Here is a 23,616-nt window from a genome sequence, read left to right as displayed (position 1 = left end):
CCCCCATTCTCACTTCCTGCTTGTCCCCTCACCCCTTAGCCCCACTTCCTCTGCCCCCTCACTCCTCATTCCCACTTCCTGTTTGTCCCCTCCCCCCACTCCCATTTCCTGTGCCCCCCTCACCCCTCATTCCCACCAGTTCCTTTGCATGGCCCTACTCCTCATCCTCACTCGCTTGTGAGCTGCGTGTTCCCACCAAACTAGTCAGTGAAGACGTGCATCTTAAGGGACTTGTGTGAATGGAGCCACTGCCGCTCTGAAAAAGAGGCGGTGGTGTGCTCCATCAACTCTACGAGCCCTCAAAATGCACTCCTCGATTAAACATCTGACCCCTAAAGATAAAGCAAAGCGAGTCAGCCATTCCATGGTGGCTCAAAGTAGTGCTGGGCCCTCACCCCACTGAAAGAGAAACATCTCCCGAAAGGATTTTTTTCCCTTTAAGTTGTGAGTAAAAATTCAAGCATGCAGAAGAAAAAGTCAATTCTGAATGACATGCTTTTTATAACTCATGGCCGTGGAGTGAAAGGGGACAGGAATTTTCCACTAGCTTCCGCTGGAATAGACATGCATGCAAAGCAGTAGGGTTAGGGAGAAGGGGCAGACCTCCAGAACTGAAACTAATTATGGGAAAATGATTCAAGTCGCTTGTACTTTTACCGCAAGCATTTGGAGAATCACACTGAAAAGTTACTTCCCAAATTGCTCTGGTGTTCACGAAAATTTGGCTTTTCTATACGTATTAAAACTAGTTCGACTTTGAACAAGTCAGGATGGCAGGCATACAAAGGATAAATTACATGCAGAAGTGGACCACCTTACTTCTGTAAAACTGGCGCACGCTCTGTCCTTCCGCTACCCGAGCAAACCCACATCAGCCGGAGGCGAGCAAGCCATGCCCCAGAACGTCGCCTGCTCTGAGACGGTTCCCCGGGAGCACGCTTCGCTTACTGACGCTGTCCGCTGAAAGGAGACACGGCGCCAAACAACGAGCTGGCGAGAAACGGGGAGGTTCTTCTTCATGGTTTCGGAAGTTAGGAATACGCAAGTGTATGTCTTAAGGAACATCTTACATAATTACCAGTTCTTTTTGATTTACTGATTTCCCAATCAACTTTTCCAATCACGGATATCACAGTTAAAGACAGTATATGGACTGAGGGAAGGGCGGGGAGGGTCGATTGAGTCCGCACACCATTAAATGCAGGAGTCGGTAGAGACGTTCGAAGACTTCACTGATACCAGTGACTGAGGAGGGGATGTATCTGCCAGCTAGGCAGTGCTCAGCCTCTCAGACTTGGGAATCAAAGTAGACACTGACGACCTCATTTTGAGCCCCATGCCGACTGTCACGCACTACTTGCCTTTTGTGGCAGTAACCACCAAAAACGTGGCTTTGCACAGCGGCACATTCTAACAGCACTGAAACTGTGAGCTACTTTTCTTCTCTGATACTAATTCTTCTAGTGGCAGGCAGGTGTTAAGTATGCTGCGGTTTCCCTTGAACATTAAACTATCTCCCACGGCCCCCAAGGGTTTCCTGCAGGGACCCAGGATGCCCTGGAAACCGTTTAGAAATGGTGCTAATTTCTTCCATTTAATTTTTATGCTAACAGTGGGCATTTATATGCCTATTTTACCAATGAGAAACCTGAGTTTAAAAAACTTGACCTGGTAGCTAGTATGTAGCTGAGTTAGCATTCACACACGGGTGTGTCTGAGTCTCAGAATCTATGCTGGAACAACAACTCCACAATCACAGTCGCTTCAAGAATCACAACTTCTTCCCTCACTTCATCCAACACAAACAAAGCCACTTTATTCAGGGTCTTTTTTTTTTTTTTTTTTTAATCAGGTTGCTCAAGCAAGAACTACTTGAATTGGATTTACTCAAAATATGATCAAATTCAATGGACTAATTCATGGATTTCACTTTTCTCAGAATAATTTTGCTTTCATTCCAATGGGCAATGGGTAGCGCAACTATTCAGAGAATAAATCATTTTCTTCCTACACTTGAAGCCACTGAACTCCAACAAAATGCAACCCATGACTCAGACATTTATTTATTTATTATTTATTTTTAGACTAATGGGAACTGCAAGAATTCTTTCTTGGTCTTCCAAGAGCAAATGCCTTTTATGCTTGATCCGGAAAGAATTGAGTTTCGGAATGTGAAATCACTAATTTACCTAACTAAATACTTTTAACCCTCTTTGGGCAGCTGGAACAGTTTAATCTATAGCTCTCTGCAGTTGCTGTGAAATCACTTTTTCAAAGTTCATTGCTTTAGGCGGTATTTAGGAACAAGCAGATGAGAACTCCAGACAGAGGTAAATAAAATCACTCATAGCAACTAGGGTCATGGTGTCACAGCAAAATTTGTCAAACATTTCATTTTTAATATCCTTTCATTTTAAAAAAGCCTCTTTATTGAGGTCTAAAATATAGGAAGTGTATAAAGTATACAATTCTTAAATCGACAGCTTTGTGAACTTTTAAAACACGAATTTAGTCATGCAACCAGCTCTGAGATTAAGATATAAAATATTTCCAGCAGGGAAGCCTGGGTGGCTCAGTGGGCTAAAGCCTCTGCCTTTGGCTGAGGTCATGATCCCAGGGTCCTGGGATCAAGACCCACATCGGGCTCTCTGCTCGGCAGGAAGCCTTCTTCCTCCTCTCTCTCTGCCTGCCTCTCTGCCTACTTGTGATCTCTGTCTGTCAAATAAATAAATAAAATCTTTTTACAAAAATATTTCCAGCACCCCAGAAATTTCTCTCCTGCTCATTCCCAGTTCATAACTTCGCCTGCACCACCACTAGCCCCCCACCCGAGCATCTCACACCCAGAAATCATTATTCTGACTTCGGTCACCATCAGTAGGTTTGGTCTATTCTTGAATGTGATATAAATTAGATCATGTAGTAGGTATTCTTTGGTGTCTGGCTTCTTTTGCTCCGTGATGCCTGTGACAGCATTTAATTTTAGCAGCAACCTATTAAGTTATTTTTTTAAAAGTTAAATTGTAGTACATTAGCACTCAAATCTGTCCCCAAGGAGCAACATTTACAAATCAAAATAATCATTCTATTGTGAGAAAGCAACTGGTAGAAAGTGTGCATTAAAGAATGTTCTTTAGTCCTTTTCAATCTGATACCATGTAACTGGCCACAAAACATAGCTCAAGTCCTCCTAGTTTGGACAGACCAACAGACTTTATATACAGCAAGTCAGTATGTAGGAATGGTTATTTTACTGCAAAGTATAACTCTCTATGCCACATCTGTGTCTTCATCTAAATGGATTACTTCTTACACTGAAATTTCATGCAAAAATTACATTAGGATAAGTTAGAAATCCCATAGAAAGAGTATAGTATGCTTTTAAACTCCATATGAAGCAGTGGCACCTTCATTTTATGGCCAATTTTGCGTATCTATTCTTACTCAACCCTGGAGAGCAAGTGACTCCCCCAATACATGAATGGCATGCTCCTGAAACAAAAGATTGAAATAAAATCCCTCTAAAAATGAATCAGAAACATCATCCCCAGAACTGGTATTTTGTAAAGAAGTTTGATACAACATATATTTTGTAGGAGGATACTCTCTTATTTCAGGTCAGGAGGCCCTGGAAGACATAATTAGAAGCTCACTGATTTGTCCAAAGTCATAATCACTATTTGCAGTTCCCAGCTGAGGCTCTGTTCTCGTGAAGTCAAACTGCAGCCATCCCCAGAGCACTGTGTGTGTGGCTTTGGAACAGTTTCCCTGGATGGCGAGCCACAGAAAGAAGTGAATGTGCTTAGAGCTCTTGTATGGCCTTCCAAAATGAACAGCAGTCCCACTTGGCTGTCGACATTTCAGAGGTGAACAGTAAATACTTTGAAACATATTTAATATGCTTCTTATCAAATTTCAGATCAAGAAATGAAGATAAACTAAAGTTAGTTTTTTTTTTAAAAAGCCATACTATTCTGTCTTGCCACATAATTTGGGCACTGGAAATGGTTTTGCTTTTGCTGCACTGTTTCTGATTAGAAAAAAATTCTACTGTTGATCAGATTTTATTTTATTTATTTTTTATTTTTTAATTCTTAGATTTTATTTATTTGAGAGAGAGCACCAGAGTGGGGAGGGTCAGAGAGAGAAGCAGACTCCCCACTGAGCAGGGAACTGGATGTGGGACTCCATCCCGGGATTCCAGGATCATGACCTGAACCAAAGGCAGTTGCTTAACCAACTGAGCCACCCAAGCGCCCTTGATCAGGTTTTAAGTAAGTTGTTAACATGCTTAAAAATGTATTGCAGGTTCAAAAATTAATGTACAGCTTTAAAGATTAACATAGCCTGATTAAACAAATGATTTTTATTCTCTGATGTGAGTTAAAAAAAAAAAGATTTATCACTTTGTTTCTGCAAAGCTCAGGTAAGTACAATTTCTTAAAATATGTGCACACAGGCCACTGAATCATGCGAATAAATAGGAAAATACGAAAAATGTAAGCTTTAAACACTTGTGAAAATGAAGACTGAACCAGGGGTCAAATTAGAGGCAATCTAATATTAGACTTGGGAAGAGGTGCACCCTCCCAAATGGACTTTAGCTGTTTTAAACTCGTAAAATGAAAAAAGCTGCAGCTACAGCGTTTGGAAAGTGAGAACACGCTTGCCTAAATATTTCCCAGGACTCTTCCTGCAGCAACTAGTGTTCCGCACAGCCCTCCCCCACCGCACACAGGGCACCGTCACACTGTGCTCCCAGAAATGTCGAATCAGCGAAGAGAGGATAGAAAAGTATACTGTATCCCTTCATCCTTGTCCACAGCAGAGCGGACAGAACGATGTTCTGGCAAGAGAATCTGAACAAGTCAGAAGAGGGCTATCGGAAAACCACCACAGGACTACTTTAGCAGACACTGGGTCAGTGGTAGTTCATACACAGAAGGTGGGATACTTTACTGCTAAATGCTCATGCAAATTAGTCCGATGTACTTTGAGAGTTTTCCAATGTAGCCCCCTCAATTCTCTCCACCTTTGAGTTTGCCAGCCACAGGAGGTACAGCAGCAGAGCGCTGTGCGCTGTGCGTCTGCTCTGATGTGCAGGGAACTGTGGGAGGCTGGAGGCCCAGTCCTGAGACTCCCCAAGCTGGCCCATCTGCATTCCCAAATCCCCAGCCCTCCCTTTCTGTGAAAGAAACAACACAGGCTTCCTGCCTTCCTCGCAAAGAACTAGCTTGCCTTGAAAGTATCTTCAAGGCAAAAATCATTTAAATTCTTTTAGCCTTTTCCCTCCTTTCCGGGCCATCTAGTATAGTTAATTGTGATGGCGTACATTTATTTCATGTCAAAAAGAAAAAAAAGCCTGCTCCAAAGGTGATCATACTCTCTTGTCCCTAGAAATCTCTGCAGGATTTCAGCAAAGCCACATGAATACAGAAAGAGACAGTAGAAAAGGGGCAGATAAAAGATGGAAACAAGCTTTGGGATGGGACTGCTTCACAGAATTTACAAAGTAACCCTGTTAATACCAGGTGGCATCCTTTTTTAGGTGAGCACAGCTACACCAGCGCGGTGCTGAGCGCTGCCTCGGCTGTGAGCCACCAAGGGATTAATCCCTACTCAGCAGTGAGCTCACACTGGTGATCCAGGTCCTGGTAGATTCAAGAAATGAGGGAACTCAACAATAGGAGTGATTTCTAAGCTTTTTTCCCCCTCAGCTTTTGACAGTTTATCATGCCACAGAGGAGTGACAATGGATGGATGGGTCTAGATATATTTCCTTCTCCAGACGTAAGCATATGTGCTTTATACATATGCATCTATCCATGAATATACACATTTCAAAGGTACTATCTCCCATAGAAAAGTATTTATTCACTTTGTTTTTTCTCTCATTGCACCCTAGTTTTAGAGATGCAAGAAAACAGTGGTTTCATTAAAAGAATCTTCAGTTATATTGTAGCCTAAATGCATCAATCTCATCCCCGAAGTGAATTTCAAATGCTCCCATTTCTAATAATTGATGTTTCAGTTCATTTTATAAGAAGAGAAGAGCTATATATTCCTTTTCTGTCTCTGTCACTACCATCTCCTACACTGAGAACAAAGCATTCCAAGAACTAGAACGATGTGAAAGTCCGCAGAACGTCTCCTGAGCAGACCGTATCTGGGAGGTGGAAAGTGAAATTCTCCTCGGTCTCTTGAGCGGCTCCAGCCTTGCCAGGGGCGGGGGTTCTGCGGAGGGCGCTCTGCGCCTGCGCTTCTGGTCTCCAGCGTCAGAAGCAGGCAATGTGGGAATGGGGGCTTTCCTGGCAGCTCTCCCTGGCAGCACACCGTGAGCAGGTACAAGGTTTCCGCCGCACGGAACTGCCGATGCCAGGGCTCTTGCCCAGGGATCCCCTGTGACTCAGGTCTGGCGCACTCTGCTGTGGCCTCCTCTCTGTCACTGCGGACTCCGGTCCAGGCATGGTGGGTGGGAAGCACATGCGTGCTGCAGCCTCGGTCTTCTCCTCTGTAAGCCAGGCCAGTAGCACCATCCTGCTGTCTCAGGGAACACCTCCTTCGGCCGCTCCCACGCCCTCGGTGGTCAGCATCACAGACGGAGGCTCCCTGCCCGTCCTCCAAGCTGGCTAAGGAGGCCAGTGCCATCTCCCCAGAGCTCCTGCAGGCAGCCCTCAAGTGTGGGAGAGCTGAAGCCCTCCAGGCTACCTCTCCCAGAGGGATGGGAGCCTGCCTTTTCTGCCACAGGTGGAGGGTTCGGTGCTGAAACACATTTCCTACAGCTCCTCAGAAGGGTTTGTGGGATTTTTCACTGGTCGCCACCCCAGTGGTAGCCAACCAAGTCCACATGTTTGAACCGGCCTCAGCCTCCCTGCTTCCCTGGCCTGTCTTCCATTGCTCCCTGGGACCACTTCCTAAATAAACTTCCTGCATGCATGCTTTTGTCTCTGGCCCTGGTATGGGGGAAACCCAAGCTGAGGCAGGAGGAGAATCAAGTAAAATTATTACATTAACTAATAATTTAAAAAGAGATATTTAAAATATACAGAAATATTACATAATGTATTTATATATTGATATATAAAGAAGTTAAAATGTATAAAATCATTTTGCAATTGCAAATTGCTATTACCACTGTTGCATTATATAAACATATACATCACCTTGTAGTACCTGCCACATTTGTGTGCTCCCTGCGTGAGTATCTGTAAGGTTTTGTGAGCCAGAGCCCTAGTAAATATTCGGATAAATACACATGTACCTTAAGAGCCCTTTAAAAACCCACACAGATGTAAAACGTGACACCTTTTCCCATATGAAAAGTCCAAACTCATTTATGTTACTATATATCAGACTCATATTTAAGCTGGCGTATATTTAAAAATGGCTATTGATGAAAAAAAAACAGCCATTTTATCAGTAGGATATGACTGGAATGCTTGAGGGGAGAAAATACACTTTCTCCTTAGATTCTGGAGCCATGCTAAGAGAAATGCACAAAGAGGCAAAGAGATGGAAGTTTATGGCATGAAGACCCCCCCCGCCAATTAAATAACAGAGAAAGATACGTAGTCACCTTCACAAATAAAAGCTAAGAAATATGGCTTCAGGGAACATAGATATGCTGGTATTCAAATTTTTTAAACTGTATCAGTCACAGGAGGAGGGGGACAAGCTACAACTTTAGACTGACACCAACTGGTGCCTGCAACTCTGTTGCCCATCACGGTTTCAAGTTTATAGTCATCAAAAGCACACTTTTAGTCAGGAAGTTATCTAGACACAGTATCAGATAACAAAAGTTGCTCATAAATTATTAATAGAAGAATGCTGAAAAGATAGAGCAGAACAAATTAGTTATAGGACTGGCTGTAGAAAGAAAGGACCAAAATTATGAACAGTCAATGGAATGCATGTGGCTTTGGTATGGACTTTTCTAGGCTGGATAAATTCAAATATGGCTTCAATACAACAGAAGAACTCCCCAGCTGACAGGGCATTTGAACATTATCTCCAAAGTATGCGCAATGTGTTTGCCCCCCGACTCCTGCAAGTGTTTCCGAGGACAAAGACGTGCTTGAGTCATGCATCTCCCAGCCTTTCCCTCTTCATCTCTCCTTAAATGCTGCTGAGTACATAACTGCTTAGAAGTAAAATCCCTAGATTAAAAATAATAATAATAAAGTTTGTAAGGACCAGGAGAAAAGCCCATCTTGCCACTTTTCTGTCTGAAAACCTCAAAAGATGTTTCAGTTTCTTCATGACAGGGAACCAAGAACATTAGGTCAAAAAACTTCCAAACAGAAAATCCCCGGTTTTAATAATTTCGCCTCCAAGTTTTCAAGCTAATTTTAAGAGCACAAGCTTTGCATGTTGCTACTAGGGTGTGTGGCTGAAGAAGGGCTACAGAACATCCGTATCCCGAGCAAATGAGAACATAGATCTTTACTCGTAGGCAACTTAAAAATCAATCAAAGAAGTACAAAATGTATTTGGGGGGTATCAAAATGCAACACAACAGTGCAGTGGAGATCTTTGAGGAGGGTGTACGATGGGGTAGGGTATAACCAGAGAAGGGGGAGAGGGATCCAGGTCAAGGGAGATGGCAGACAAAGGCAGGAGGTCTGAAGCAGCCGGAGGTGTCTGGTGCAGCCAGGAGGCAAGGTGCACAGAGGAAGCCAGGCTGGGAGGTTCGAGAGATCAGAAAGAGTGTGTGCTGCTAAGCTAGGGTATCCGCACTTCCTCGCACAGGCACCACCATATGGCAGTAATGTGAGCTGCAGAGAGACCACAACACTCAGGGTGGGGCCGCCGGAGTACAGTCAGGGGCTGCGTGACAATCCAGAAGATGGAAGAAGATGGAAGACACTGGGTGGGAAGAAGGGATCGAGTTAGGAGGGATTACTGAGGCAGGAAAAAAGAAAACCATCCCTTTTGGGGATGTGTGTGCACAAGAGAGAACAGTTACAGTAACTTGTTTCTAAATTACAATGCTAGGGATAAAATGTTTCCAGTGAAACATCTCACAATTTGTTAATTTCCCACGGAGGTTAGCACGTTCAGAGGACAAAAACTAATTAATTAAAAGGTATCGGATACAGAGCTTTATTTAAATAGAAAGAATCTCTCAACCAAGACTATATACTTGGTACAGAACCAAGATCAAAATCTTGAGGTTGCAGATAGTTTTCATACACTATCTATGTTTTCCTTTCCCCAGCCAATTTCAAGATTACTTTCCTTTCGGTCAAAAAAAAAAAAAAAATGATGATAATCTTGGTGAGAAAGACAGCAAGGGAAGCATTTTAATGTGTAATCAATCTGCCATAGTTACCTTACAAACAGACTTATTTTTTCCTGTCAAATTTAATCATCCCAAATGTTGAAGGAGTAATCAAAACCTTCAGGACCTATTTTACATGAATATAGAGACAGATATATCTTTATGTACATTAGAATAGTTTACTCTGGTTGCTTGAACTTCAATGTGTTGCCAACTTGAAAGGCTATGTTTATGGTGCACTCTTTTAGCAAATCAAACCAATACTGAGCAACAGCCCAGGCCACTACAATGACAGCGACGGTCCTTAAATGTTCCTTAAATTTGGATAATTCACTTGAACTCTAAGGAAAGAGAAACAGCTTAAGGACTTTCAGTGCTTAGCCCAACAACTTAAGAAGGGGGCAAAATGAATGTCCACAATATCCTTTCAAATTGCAGTGAGGACTTGGGGAGGGGGGCACTTGGCCTCACAAATCAGAATCATGGCATAATCATCTTCTGACATGAAGGCAACGTCAAACATTCCTGCAAAACATGAGTGTGTGAAGCCACCCGTGTGAAATGAGGAAGAAGCCCATCTCCTCCCTGGGGAGGTTCAAGTATCTTGGAACTGTTTGGAGAAGAGCAGCTCAGTGCAGATGGCAAAGACAGACACAGCTGCCCCAGGACAGAGGGAGCGTGACACTGCCAACAGGAGCAGAAATCTTCTTCCGCTCACATTCCTCCTTGAACGCAGACTTCCTTATACTAGAATGGAATTGCACTGGACAGATTTCTATATTGCCAGGTTTCAGTTGCAGGCAACAAAAACAAGTGATACGAAACAGAAATACATTCTGGGGCAATAAACTAGAAAAACGGAAAAGGCAGAAGGGTGGCTTATAGGCACGCCAGTCCTAGTGCAGGCGCCCAAGATCCGGGGTGCCTGGAGTCCACGGGAAGCATGAACAGAGGAACAGGAACGTGGGCAGCACGCAGCCCACGTTAGCTGTGGCTACTGCAGCCATTTTTGTTGCGGTTTCTTCTGGCATTGAGTGCGTTCTTCTTTGTTGTCAAAGAGTACTCAACTGTCACAGCACCCATTTCTCTTAAAATCTTAACTTACTTTCACTGCTTCAAGTGTGAGAGCATGAATCTTTCTGAGAATCAACACAAAGATGTCTACTTCCAGATTTTTCTGTTTCTGTTCCACTTTTCTCCCCAAGACCACAATTAGATACTGGGTTAGTAGCTTATAGATTTTTACTTTATTTAGTTGTATATACTGTATATAGACACGAGCCACGTGTGTACCATGTATGTAAGACCTGTGCCTGCCCAGGCAGGACGTGCATGCATGTATCCATAACTTGCTTCAGCGTAAGACTGACCACACCCACACACCCACCACATACATGCACTTCCTCCTCCTGAAAAGCTGAAAAACAGTGACTTGAAAATATTTTCTATTCTATTGTTTCTAAGCTTAGAAAAAGTTATGGCAATAAAGTTAAAATTTTTTACTTTTAAAAACTGGGTATTTTAAAGTTCTTGAGTCTAATTTTAAATGGAAAGTTGACTTTAAAATGTCAGATTATAAATAAGCTTCTCATGTGTCCCGATGGTTGCAACCACATCTCGAATGTGGCGGGGGAGGACTGAAGGACCCATTTTCTTCATCTAGTTATATGATTTAGAGTGACAAAGGACAGAATCATTTCTATGTAGTTCTTAAGTACCAAAATCAGTAAGAGGATTAAGACCTGTATTTATGCTAATTTATAAATTATTACTTTATGGTATGGACTTAAACCAAACTCCAGCTTGAATATATCTTTAATAAGTCCAAACTTCCCAGAGTAAGGCTTTCTAAATATTATCTTTGCTGGGTGTTGAGAGTAACTAAGGCAACTCTTCTGGATGACTTACATGACTTTAACTTGAACCTCAAAAATTCTATTACTCCCACGGTGATGAGAGGAGTGAAAGAAGGAGTGTGTGTGAAAGTAAGTGTGTGAAAGAGAGACAGAGGGAAAGAAAGGAAAAATAACAAAGTTCTGTCTGAGCTCCTATAACTTGTTTAAATCATAAAAGTTAAATTTTAAAAAGGCGGGGGAGGGGACGAATACTACATTAAGAAAAGACCTAGCTAGTTTGCTGGTTAATACAGGTTTAACAAGGGTTTCACTCTTCCTATTTTATGAAGTCTATACCAGAGGTATTTCCTGGACTGCCAAGTAATAGCACATGATTTCATTTTTTACAGTGGTCTACTCCACTTTTGTTCATATGGAAAAGGTGAGGCTTCAACTACAAGAGTTTACAAGAGATCAGAGCTGCAGGAGTTGTCAGGATGAAGATATCTGATCTGCCCATTGGCCAGGGAAGAACCAGGGAGTGACCACTGACCCTCAAGATAACCAGCAAGGAGGGAGATGGGAAGCACGAAGGGGCAGGGTAGAGTCTACAGCAAGTTAGAAATTGAGGCAGTAAATCCAGACTTCTAATACCAGCCCTGAGACATAGAATACCCAAGACACAGTTTATAAAAATTATACCAACAAAGAAACCCTTGAACTCTAAGGGACAAACTCCACCCTTCCATTGTATTTTCTCACTTTCATAGGTAGAAGTACGGAATTATTTCACTGTTAAGATTTTAGGAGAAACGATGTTTGGTGACCAGCTCTGTGCATGGCTTCTGTGCAGATGATTAAAGTTCTAAAGAAAGGCATTATAAGCAGTTTTATACTCATCTTTCAATTATTCAATTTAATTTTTAAAATTTTGAATTGTAACTATGAGAAAAAAATAAAAAGAAAGTTTCCTGTCCTTGTGAACTCACAGTTTGGGCTAAAGAATAGAATTGTGGCTCCTATCATTGGATCACCATGAAAAACAAAGAAGAAAGGAAATTGCATTTTACATATCCAAAGTTATGCATACACACAATGACCATAAATGCTTAGGTAAGCCTTCCGATGTTTCTCTGACCACTCAGAAACTCTATTCTATACAGGGGACACTGGGCACTCCTAAAGTTAAGGAACATCCCTCGAGTCAAAGAAAAATAAGAGAGTAAGGTGTCCACAGCCCAAAGCCCACATGCTCTTTCCCACACACCTGGATGTCTTACATTTATATTTAGTTGTATGATTTTACTGCCAAAGATACAGGGATCTATACCTATGGCAGTGAAATTAGCTTCTGCACTGTCTTGTGCTGAAGCTAATATTAAAATGGGCTGGCATGCCCACATACCCGGCAAGTGGAGTGATGAAGGTCCTAACGTAGGATCACACGTTTGACTGGTATCTGAAATGAGGAACCTGTGAAAAACGCACACATGTTAGGAAAGACCTACTAGGTCTAATGTGTGCTGAACAAGGTAAGAGGGAAGTGGGGGGTGGTCCTGCAGAACGTGGACCTGAGGCGTGATGCTGTAATCCAACAGTGAGCCTTTCCTCATGCTCTACCTGACATAGTCTTCTCAAGTCTCTATTTCAAGAAACCACAAGTCTAGAATGTGGAAGAAATAGTAATGCTTCTTAACACCAAATTGTCCTTTCCTGCCTAATGAGGCCAGAGCTGCAGCCGGACAGAATGCCTGCTGATGGCACACCCCCTTCTGCCCACCTCTAAATGGGGGTCCCGCCACCTCCTATGCCAGCCACGGTGTGGGCTTCTGGATGTGGCTATCTCCCACACATGATGTGAACAAGCTGTTGGTTTTAAGTTAACATAAGACCACACTGCATTGCACCACTGCTGATAAAAAAAAATAGCAAGATCAGAGCAAGGCAGAGGTCTTCCAACACATCTTTTTTAAAGGAAATGGGCAAATATTTAGGAATGAGGTTTCTGACCATTTGACTGATGACTGTCTTTCTGACCCATGTTCTTTTCCAGCTTGAGAATTACATCCAGGACAACATGAAGAGAGAAATGGTAGAGATGCAACAGAGCGCGGTGCAGAACCAGACCGCTGTGATGATAGAAATAGGAACAAACCTCCTCAATCAAACCGCGGCGCAAACCCGGAAGCTGACAGACGTGGAAGCACAAGTAAGTCACGGAGCACAACGCACGTAACGGTCCAGCTAGACTAGCGACTAGCAAGACATCAGGCCGCATGGTTACCTGATTAAATGGTGGAAAAATGAAGAAAGCTTGAGGGTAGCAGGAAAACAATTGGTAAGAAAATAAGAATTTGTGGTACATAAGGATTTAAAATCCGTAAATACATTTTCTTCTTCTTCTTTTTTTTTTCTCTTAAAGATTTATGTATTTTAGAGAGTGGGGCGGCAGGGGGAGGGGCAGAAGGAAAGGGAGAGAGAATCCCAAGCAGACTCCCCACTGAGCGTGAAGCCAGACAGGGGGCTCGATCCCGCGACGTTGAGACCATGACCTGAGCCGAAATTAAGAGTCGGACGCTCAACTGACTGAGCCAACCACACGTCCCCATTTTCATCTTTAATACTGAGGTTAAATTAATTTTCCTACTAACGGCATGTGAATCATTTTGTACGATGCATGCTGGACAACTACAAGACAAATGCTCCCCTGCCTCACTGGGTACCTTTTGGACTCTGGGTTAAGTCCTTACCTTGTTTCGTGCATTTGAGAAATGAAAGGCACTGAAGAAGAGTGCAAGACATTTTGTTCTTCAATCTAACTTTTAAGGTAAAGCCAGATTTCAAAGAAGTATGAAAACAGTTTGTGGTATGAGTTCATAGACAAAGCTGCAGCAGCTGTGGCACAGAGGGCTTACCCATCCCCCGATGGCTCGCTTCCCGCCATCAGCCAGCTGAGTGAGTCTGAGCAAGGCACTCAGCTCCTGGGGGCCTTGGTGGGTTTAACTGTAAAGTGAGGGCTAGGTCTTACAACTGGCTGCTAAGTGCTCTTTTAGCTTTCAGATTTTACGAGCTCCTAATTAACAGCAGGAGGAGACAGGAATATGAAAATAACAAAAGAACAACACCAAGACACTAAGCATCAAAACATTGAAACAAAATTCACTGCGTCATGCCAAATGACACACAATGTGTGACTGAGTAAGAATAGTCTGGGGGTGGTGGGGGCACCTGGGTGACTCAGTTGGTTGAGCATGTGACTTTGTCTCAGGTCATAATCTCTGGGTCCTGGGACCAAGCCCTGCTTTGGGATGGGGGTGGGGGGTGTCCCTGCTCAGCAGGGAGTCTGCTTTTCCCTCTTTCTGCTCCTCTCTCCACTCATGCTCTCTATGTCTCTCTCTCAAATAGATAAGTAAAAACACCAAAAAAAAAAAAAAAAAAAGAAAGAAAGAAGGAATAGTCTAGGTGTGGGAAAAAAAAGGACTGTTGGTGGAATCTATTAAGAGGCTCTCAGTTCAAGTCTCTTCATTGGTGAACCTGCTTTCTGGTTCCTAACCCTGGATTCTTTATAGGCTTATGAAGTTAGTACCTTCCTGCTCTGAGTTGTAAGCAATGTTTTAAAAAAAAGAGGGAGAGAGAAAGAGAATACTTAATAGTAAATAATTTCTATGATGCATTACTTCTATATGCTACTTCAGCCAAAAGAAATGCTAGACATCAGCAGAAGGGGATATGAGGTAAGAGAAATGATAAGCCTCCCAACTAGAATAAGGTCACGTCTAGAATGGTACAGTTGTCCTTTCATTGTCCCCCTATGAACTGTTGGATAAAGTAGGGAAAACAGTAGGAAAGTGGCTGGAGAATAAAAGATTTTTATCTGAGGACAGAATAAGAAGTTATTTCTTTACCAAATCTTTCCACAGTATTAGAACAATGTAGGGAAAATGTAACTACCCTATACGATGGATCACAAGGTATGAAAACTGTAATCCCAAGAAGTGATAAAAGCTAAAAATGAAAAGATAAAAAATTTAAAGTAAATGTAACAATATATCCATAGTCAATTATTAAAATAAGTTAATAATGTTTAAATCATATGCCCCACCTTTTGATAGCAAAACTAGTGGGAAATCAACCTCATCCAAAAAAATGTCTGAGGAGTATAACATTCCTTATATTTTCAGACAATGGTAATCAAGGGTTAGACATGAAGCAATGCCATAACCTTTACGACATCCTGTGTAAGGCAGGCTTCCTAGCTTTCATTGAGCTTTGGTTGGGTCACATTATTTTTTAAAAATCTATTGTAAAACTAGATATTGTATGATCTGTGATAACAGGAAAATTGGAGGGTGACTGGAAAGAAAACAGCCTATTATGTCCAGCTAAACACATTAAAATGGCTGAACCGAAGCAAGGACATCAAGGGACCGAATTATGCACCAAATATATTGTAGGCACTACTTAGCAATTACTGTGCAAAATGGGTTTAAATCCAAAATCCAAAAAAATAAAATTTTCTCATTAGAAGATTCCTGTAGCCTGTCAGAGTGAGAAGCTATTCCACTGGACAATGAGGGATGGGTAGAGGTCCAAGATCTTAAAGACCACAGACAAGCACCTGACGTGGATAATTTAGACAGTCGCCTACTGCTGGAGGCCTTGGGGAAGGGATTAAAAAAACAGCACCTCTGATCCCAGGTCAGTCAGGACCTATATGCCATCCTCCCCAGCTCTGGCCCATTGTGCTCTTTTTATAGCTCTTAGGAGTTGAATAAAGGAACCCAGTTTCCAGTTCCTTTTACAATGACCAACATAGAGTATTTGGGCCCAAAGAAGATATAAGCCAAATCTATCATCCAGGTATTAACATTAAAACCCAACCTTTCTTCAGGCCAATGCCTTTACTCATTCATAAGACTGTTCATGGTATGAACTCATCCTGCTTTGACTAAGGACAGGACTATCCCTACAGCTGCCCAGTGGGGGCTGGCCAAGCCTTTTATGAATGACACAGACCCTGAGCAAACAATGGTTCTTTCAAGGACCCTTATTCCTGGGCAACAATTCTGCCTTACACTTACACGTGATGTCACATCCTGAATAACCATGCCCCAGAGGATGTGAGTAACAGACTCTTCCTGCTAGAAGGCAGCCAAACACCAAAGAATTCAACCTCAGACCTGTTAGAACACAATGGGAACAGCGATATTGCATATGGCGTATACAGAGAGGCCCCAGCAAAACTGAGCTCCCACTTCACAGCGATGTATTATTGTTTCCTAATTGGTTAATATGATTTTTATAATAGAGAGAGAGAGAGAGAGAGATGGAGAACAAAAAAATAAAAGGCTGAACAAGTGACTACAAACTAGGAAATGCCGGGCTAAAAATGAGCTATGGTTTTATAGAACGGAAGCATGTGACTTCTAATCATGTTGCCTCCTGATAAATAAGAGAACAGCATTAGGTTTTGAGTGGAAGCAAAACCTTTTTCATTTATCAACAATTTCTGATGCATTAAATATGACCATTTTATACTCCCACTTGTATCACTGTGTGAAAAGAAATGCTAAAATATGGCAGAACAAGAGTAACAGCATTATATTATTTGACACAAATACCACTGTCCGGAACTATTAAAACACTTTCTAAAAAAAGACACGGTGGGGAAAAAAAACACAAAACACCATATTCTGATGCAATCCAGGACTTCAGGCCTTTTCTGAAAATGGAGAATATGCCAAAATTAGATACTTGGGGTAAATTAAAAAAAAATGCTTTAGTTATGTTTTCCTACAATTTAGCTGACTTAATTAAAAGGAAGTTATATGTAACTTTAAACATGACAAAGAGGAATTTTATTTTGTTACATTTAGGTATTAAATCAGACAACAAGACTTGAACTTCAGCTTCTGGAACATTCCCTTTCCACCAACAAATTGGAAAAACAGATTTTGGATCAGACCAGTGAAATAAACAAATTGCAAGATAAGAACAGGTAATAAAAACACAAAAAATTACAATTCAGAATTGCACACTTTCTAGATCTAAAAGCCTATTTCATGTGACTATTAATTATAAGCATGGCTTCCAAAATCACGACAAAATGACGGATGTCTTAATGTGTAGTGTCAGGATCCGACACCTTGTAAGGGAAAGGAAGGGAGAGTGTCTGGGAGGAAATATGGAGGTTACCATGCCTTCTAATCCAGTCTTCAATTTTTTCATTCTCCAGCCCCTTAAAGATTGTCTTCCAATGATTCCCCAAACTCTGCCTCAATACTGCGCAATTTAATCTGTGACAAAATACTGCCAGTGTCATGGAGTAAAAGTAACACTGGCCTAGGCATTTTAATAGTTCCTTTGCCTCTGAGAACTTTGTTGTTCCCAATGCAGAATGAGCCACAGCTGGAAAATTACAAACTATAAACAGTGCACATTTCATGATACAATTGTTACTCCTAAAACATATGATAAAGTAAAAACAGAATTTAATAATAAATATAATATTGATATTTAAACAAGATCTAGAAAAATCCCAAGAAAATCATACAAAAACAAACGTGGGATGATCAGTGGGGATGGTTTTCAAAGGTTTATTGCAGTTAGGGGCATATACGGATAATTGTGTTTATAAACCTGTTTCTAACCAAGACATGTCTACATGACAGGGAGAATGGCCAGACAACAAGGTACTCTATTTCACAGCTACTTAATTTCAATTTCATAATTCCTTATTCTTAACCAAAAATGATGATGAACTTCATGTCTTATAATCATTCTTTACTGTTAATCAGGAACTCAGATGAAATCATTCTTTCTGTTCTTTGGGTAACAAGTTTAACTCATTACTGACTTAGGGTCTTGAAGAGCAAATGGATTTTTAATATTTTTGCAAATAGTTTGATTAATTCAAATATTTTTCTTCAATGTTTCCACTTTTTTCCTTCAGCAAAGTAATAAATAAAAATTTGAAACCAACAATTGAGATATAACAATCTCTGCAATTTCATTTTCTTAAAATGGTCTTATTTAATAATGTTCTCTTATTTAATGATATTGCAGTAATGGGAAGCTACAGGAGCTGAATGATTACTCCAGTTGCCTGCCAGGACAATACTGTCCGGGCTATGACCAGTTTGCTGAGCGCAGCCTGGTCTTGAACACTGTCCCCTCCTTAAGTTTCTACTTCTATATGCTAAAACACTAATATCATCAGTTAAGTATGTCAGTTATGTCACCCGAGTATTGCCTTTGTAAATATTTGCCAAATCATATTGCCTTTTGCCTAGAGAAATGCAAATCTGATTCCCGAGTTTGGACACACTGTTTAATGTTTCCGCTTACTACAATTAAACCGTTACCCGCAGCTGGGATTGCTTTGAAAGTCAATCAACAACTTTCCTTGCATCTTTTGATCCTCCATGATCTGGTAAAATTGCTTTGTATGTTAGAGCTTTACGATGTATAAAACAGTAATTCCCACCAGCCCGTAGCTTGCTGTGTTTTCTGATTATTCTTGCATACGGGATCCTTCACATTCTTTTTCACTTAAATCTTTCACATTTTCTGCCAGTTTAATCACCATTTACCAATAACGCACTTTTCCAATACTTTGAGCCCACTTTTATATTACACTAAATTTAAACAACACATTTCCTCCATAAAAGCACCTTGTCAAATACACCTAATAAATTATTGTTTTAGTTTGCAATCCGCAGCTTGGATGGCAAACACCTCACTCAGAGTGGAGCTGTATATGGACCATTTCGGAATGGCCTGCCAAAGCACAGACCCTGAGAGAGAGAGCTTGCTATCAGCAGACTGTCATAGAAACCATACCTGCAGCTCTTAGCAGCTGCAGAAATCATCTCTTGTATCACAAATATGAAATGAAGGGACAATAATAAGGTCTCTATTAATCAGTGTAAGTCAGTAAAAATAAGAAAACCACACAGATGATTTTCCATCTTTCCATCTTTCAGTGACTTTGGCATGCTGTGTTTTGAGGTGTCTTCTATTTTGACTAGCCTAGAATTTCATTTGCAAGAACATCATTGTAAATATCTGTGGATGTTTTGCATATGTAACAAACAATACCTTTCAATTACTTTCAGCATTTCCCTCAAATACTGTCCAGCTCTTTTCATTACTGAATAGTTTCAAATGAAGTCAAAGTACTCATTAGGGTCAGTGTTTCCCTGAATATTGCTACTATCCAATTGTTAGGTTCACCAGCGAAGGTGAAAATTACAATGTGGTTTTCATCTTATCATTCTTTTTTTTTCTTCTAAAAATAAATGATTCAACTTATTTTTAAAACTTTTCAAATTTTCCAAATTTTCCCATTTTTCAAATTATACCAATTCCATGAAACTGTGATTACTATTGCCGTGATTACTGTTACTGAAAAGGGCTGCCACTGATACTGTCCCTTTCTGAGAAGCCTTGGTATTTCTGCCCACGCAGGATACCTTTCCCATATTTCTCATCAATGAGAGCTATGTTAATGGAAAGATAAGCTAAGCTTAAGTGCAACTTCTATCCTGAGGATCAAATTGATTCTCCTTGATCAGAAAATCAAATACTGAACTAAAGTGTGAGCTGTCAAACAAACGTGCATATGCCCCATGCTGCTCCACCTCCTTTCTCCCACCCCCCATCATCCTCAGCCATGGCCTTTGTGGCAATGTACCAAGTCCTTGCTATTAATTTACACTCTATTTTCATCTACTTTATCCTAGTTAACATTATCCTATTTAACTTTCTCTCATTAAAAAAAAATGCTGATCGTCACTCATTACAGGGATTCCCAAGCCAATCCGCATTTTGCAAAATACTATCTGGGACTCCTTGCCGCTTTACTGTGCTTCTGTAACTCATTACACATTTCCGGTCTCATAGCCCATGTGATTTAGGGTGATCTGATGCTGGCCTAAACTCTTTAATCCATGCTTGTACTTAACCTTAATATTAACTATTTTAGATCAAGATACAATTGCCCTCTGGAGCTATAGTGGTATAGGTTTTGGAGAAAGAAACTTTTTTCTTTTTTTAAATAAATATCCACCCTGGAGTGTTCATACTTTGGACCATGGGATTGTCCCATCTTTCTTTTATGCCTCCTCATGGAATATTAAAGACAATAAAAGACAGCTGTTTAAGAAATCTCAGCAATGTCATTTTGAAGGCAACATAGATTAGTGACTTAAAAATGCCCCATTTATTTTATGTTAATTGTCTAGGTCAAGTGTCACAGGAGTACTTCCAAAACATATTGCCTGAATGCTGATGGTACTAGAAGGGATTTTAGGGCAGAAAGGGAAAAGCTTTATGCATTTATTTTCAGGTTAACTTCTGCTTACAGCAAGTCATTTTGGTTTCTTAATTAATAAAAAGTATATACAATTAAAAAATAAGCTAATATCAAGAAAAATAATAAGAAACAACAGTTAAAATAAATATAACACTTATGAAAGTGGAGTGCAAATAAGTATTACAGTAAGTGATTATTTTTTGACTTGGTATCAGACTAAATACTTGCTGTCATAGACTGATCTCCAATGATCTAGGCTGGCATAAATTTAAGAGCTGCAATTGAGATTCTAATCGTGATTATTAAAACAGATTGTAACATTGTTAATGTTATAGGTAAGACCTACCATGGGTATCCAGTTTCTTGGCTGACTAATGTTGCTTGCAGGGTTAAAAACTCAGAAAATGTGACTTTCTCCCAAAAGGCATAGTAGGCTTACAAATTATTTGAACTATAAGGGACCTCAGAAATCATCATCTTGTCTACTGCATCTGTTTTTGGTATTTATTTCTACAGATGGAGAGTCACTTAGGTAGACATGCACCTAGACGCAGAGTAGGGACGACCACGTAACACAGGGAGTCATGCACAGACGTGAAGCTCTCAGCCTGCACTTTCCACTCACCATTCCACCTGCCCACGTGTGCTCCCAACATCAAGGCTGCCTTCTCAGTGAATAATTCCATAGCCCCCTACACCAAAACCATGGTCTTCAAATGCATGCCAGTGATAGCTTCTAATTATGGACCTTAGATTTTTATCAGGGTATTTTATCCTCATATCTATGTCACACTTATTTATGCAATGTTCTTGGCAAGTTTGAGAGCTTCTTCAGGGCTGCAGCAACACGTTCACTCTGGGAAGACAGAGTGTCTTGGGGAAGCAGAAATTCAATAAACATAAAAGATGATATAAGAATTATGAAACTAACTTGATGTCCATAAAGCAATCACTAAAATAACCATTATTTCCCTTTATAAGTTTCTTAGAAAAGAAAGTACTAGACATGGAAGACAAGCATATAGTTCAACTACGGTCAATAAAAGAAGAGAAAGATCAGCTCCAGGTGTTAGTATCCAAGCAAAATTCCATCATTGAAGAACTAGAAAAACAACTGGTGACCGCCACGGTGAATAATTCCGTTCTCCAGAAGCAGCAACACGATCTGATGGAGACAGTTCATAATTTATTGACTATGATATCAACGTCAAACTGTAAGTCAAGTTTACATATCATTTTTCCTTCAGTTTTAATTGCCATTATTTTGTAAGTGATAGTCTCAAAATTCCAAAAAATTATCATCTTTCAGAAAAGGACTATTTCTCTTACAGTTTCCTTTGAAAGTTTTACAGAAGCTCATCACAGAACCAATTAAAAAAGGAGGAAGTAATTTCACTCCAGGTTATTTACCTAAAGAATACAAAATCACTAATCCAAAAAGATATGTGTACCCCTAGGTTTATTGCAGCATTATTTACGTAGCCAAATTATGAAAGCTGCCCAAGTGTCCATAGGTAGATGAATAAAGAAGTGAATTCCATATATATTATGGAATATTATTCAGCCATAAAGAGAGGAAAATCTTGCCTTTCATGACAACATGGATGGAGCTACAGAGTGTTATGCTAAGTGAAATAAGCCAAAGGGCAAAGAAGCCAAATAAGCCAATAAGACAAAGACAAATACCATATGATTTCAGTCATATGTGGGGATTTAAGAAATAAAACAAATAAAGAAAAAAGCAGGGGGGGGGAACAGATTCTTAACTAGAGAGAACAAACAGATGGTCACCAGAAGGGACGTGGGGAAGGGGACGGGGAAAAGACGAGATGGGGAGTAAGAATACACTTGATGTGATGAGCACTGAGTGATGTACAGAGCTGTTGAATCACTGTATTGTACGCCCGAAACTATTATAACACTGTATGTTAACTGTACTGAAATTTAAATTTTTTTAAATGCTGCTCAGGGAGATAAAACAGAAAGAAGGAAGAAGGGGAGGATAGAAGGAATATATATTTACACTAATTAGTTACTGTGAGGCAAAACACCCCACACGTGCTTCCTGGGCTCAAAGAGCCTACTTTCTATTAGTTCCATCGCTATCTAGATGTATGAGGCTGGGTAAGTTGCAAATCCACCGTGGACTTGCTTTTTTTAAGTGGGAAAAACAAATCTAAACCCAGAGGACTGTTGTGAAGACTGACTTAATACTCGCAGTGACCAGCATAAAACTGGCACTCAAGAGATGCCAGCCCCCTTCCCTCAGCCCACCCTCAGATACATTTCACCTACTTTATTATTGTTTTACTTTCACTTTTTTTTTTTTTTTTTGGATTTTGGAGGGGAAAACAGAAGCATCTTCAGTCACTAATTGGAAATGAGATCTACCATTTGTGTGGCATTGTCATTTTAAGGTTTTTTTTTTTTTTCTTAAACAAATTGGGTCTAGTTCTTATTACGTTTATTTCCCGAAGTCCTCTAAACTTGGATTCTTTTGACACAGATACATTTTACATATGAATCATGTGAAGATAGTCTTAACTTCATAAGAAATATGTCCCCACATCGTCCTCAAGTCATGTGGTTATCCCAGTACTTTTTCACATTCACAGAAAAGGAAAAGACAATCAGCTGAAATCTGGTGGGAGCAAGATAATGTGAGGTGTTGGCTCTGATGAGCCAAAGTAGAGAAAATCATGAAGCTCCCATCCTGGCAGAAAAGAGGAACAGAGGAGAGAGGGTAGTAGACGCGGCTTTCCTTTCCCCATGCGCTTCTAGCTGATGTGAAGGTAGAACCCCTGCCTGCCTGTGACGCCTGCCTGCACGTCTAACCCATGAGCCTGTGCTCCGAGGGGTTCCTAGAATGGATAGATACATCTGCAGGAATGCACACGCACACGCACATACAAACACACACACCTTTTTTTTATGGCAAAAAGGATTGGAAATCTAAATGTTGAGAGCAGAGTAAAAATCTGAAAGAATTTCATAATTCTAGAAATTTTTAGACTTAGAGTAAGAATTTCAAAGACATGGATAAATAATGGTAGCTGCCTCTTGAATACAAAGTATAATGGGACAGTTGCTTAAAATCCAAAGAATACTCTTACTATTGTTATCCAATAGTCTAAAGAAATGTATCGAGACTTACCCTCAGGTATTTACCTTTTAAAAAAAAA

At 40.6% G+C, this 23,616-nt stretch overlaps 2 protein-coding genes across 3 annotated transcripts in view; one reads left to right on the top strand and one right to left on the bottom strand.

Annotated features, from left to right (window-relative positions):
- The window catches only part of MCPH1 (microcephalin 1), a 239,038-nt gene that overhangs the window by 90,730 nt on the left and 124,692 nt on the right, over positions 1-23,616 (bottom strand). The gene's annotated exons all lie outside the window — the stretch shown is intronic.
- Positions 1-23,616, top strand: part of ANGPT2 (angiopoietin 2) — a 52,381-nt gene that overhangs the window by 14,713 nt on the left and 14,052 nt on the right. For both annotated transcript variants that reach the window (XM_032869820.1, XM_032869819.1), the window contains exons 2-4: positions 13,172-13,327; positions 16,995-17,116; positions 21,416-21,648. In XM_032869820.1, the coding sequence (XP_032725711.1) occupies positions 13,172-13,327; positions 16,995-17,116; positions 21,416-21,648 (511 nt within the window). The remainder of the gene's footprint in view (positions 1-13,171; positions 13,328-16,994; positions 17,117-21,415; positions 21,649-23,616) is intronic.

Source organism: Lontra canadensis, unplaced genomic scaffold (assembly GCF_010015895.1).
Source record: "Lontra canadensis isolate GAN:19392208 unplaced genomic scaffold, GSC_riverotter_1.0 scaffold39, whole genome shotgun sequence".
In the NCBI taxonomy this organism is placed as follows: Eukaryota; Metazoa; Chordata; class Mammalia; order Carnivora; family Mustelidae; genus Lontra; species Lontra canadensis.
This window is presented reverse-complemented; position numbering and strand designations above follow the sequence as displayed.